Genomic DNA, 1,128 nt, shown 5'->3' with positions numbered 1-1,128 from the left:
ATAGAAAGTTCCAGGCCAACCAGGGCTACACCAGTGAGATCCTGTTCTCAAAATAACAGCATAAACAAAACAAAACTAAGGAGCAAAAAAATCTAAGCATTCATAAAGACTATCTGCTCATTTTCCACAACACAGGCTCTCATATAACATGACTGCACTGTTTTTATTAGTAAACCAGCACTATCTTCAAATTTTGAAAACTGCTGTTGACACAGGGTCTCAAGAAGGCAGGCTGGCCTCTGTGTAGCTGAGGATGACCTTGAGCTTCTAGTTCCTGACACCTACCATATTCGGTTTACACAGTGCCAGTGCCGGAGATCGAACCCAGGGCCTCCTGTATGCTAGGCAAACACTCTACCAGCTGAGCTACCTCTCAGCTCTGCCCTCTCAGCTCTGTTTTTATGTTTAGTTAGGTAGAAAAAAAATAAAATGTATTTTTAAAATGTAGAGGTTCTGAAACTTTACAAAACAAAAAATCTAATGAATATATTATATTATCTGTTCCCCTCATCTTACAAAAGAAGCACTGAGATTTTTATTGCTAACTATTGATTTCCCTTTACAGTCATAGCTCAATTCTGATTCATATATTCCTGCATTTGGGGAAGCATTACAGTTCAGCAGTCAAGAATTCTAGAGATGGAAAGCTAAAATCTGGATTCAGATATTTACTAACTAACTACCTTAATCTCCCCGACGAGCTAAACAGAGAACATACATACTGACACTTCTAAGTTTCCACAAGGACGGAATGAGATGCGCCATGTAAAGCACTAGGCATAACGTCTACTCATGTCCAAGGTCGTTACTGTCCTTGCCATCAATCAACAAATACTTGAGGAGTATATCAATGAATGAGCTAAAGATAGCACACTGTAACTGAGATATAAGTACATACCCACTGTGTGCTATCAAATCCAATTCGGTTTCCCTTGGATTTTGATGAGCCAGTTCCATTCTGGAAGAGAGCAGAAGAATATTTTGGTAAACTCACAGCCCAGCACTCACTAGCCATATGCTTATTTCATACTCAGAAGAAAAAAAAAATCATATATTTTATAATACAATAATCCAAGATACAAAACATTGACAGAATATAGTAAGTTACTGATATTATTCATGGTATTC

The 1,128-nt window shown here is 37.8% G+C and overlaps 1 protein-coding gene across 3 annotated transcripts in view; it reads right to left on the bottom strand.

Moving 5' to 3' along the window:
• Fktn (fukutin) overlaps nucleotides 1-1,128 on the bottom strand; it is a 39,715-nt gene that overhangs the window by 28,067 nt on the left and 10,520 nt on the right. For all 3 annotated transcript variants that reach the window (XM_005362193.3, XM_026786703.1, XM_026786704.1), the window contains exon 3: nucleotides 899-958. In XM_005362193.3, coding sequence (XP_005362250.1) covers nucleotides 899-958 — 60 coding nt within the window. The remainder of the gene's footprint in view (nucleotides 1-898; nucleotides 959-1,128) is intronic.

Source organism: Microtus ochrogaster, linkage group LG5, assembly GCF_000317375.1.
Source record: "Microtus ochrogaster isolate Prairie Vole_2 linkage group LG5, MicOch1.0, whole genome shotgun sequence".
Taxonomy (NCBI): domain Eukaryota; kingdom Metazoa; phylum Chordata; class Mammalia; order Rodentia; family Cricetidae; genus Microtus; species Microtus ochrogaster.
Note: the sequence above shows the minus strand (reverse complement) of the source record. Positions and strands in the feature narration are given on the sequence as shown.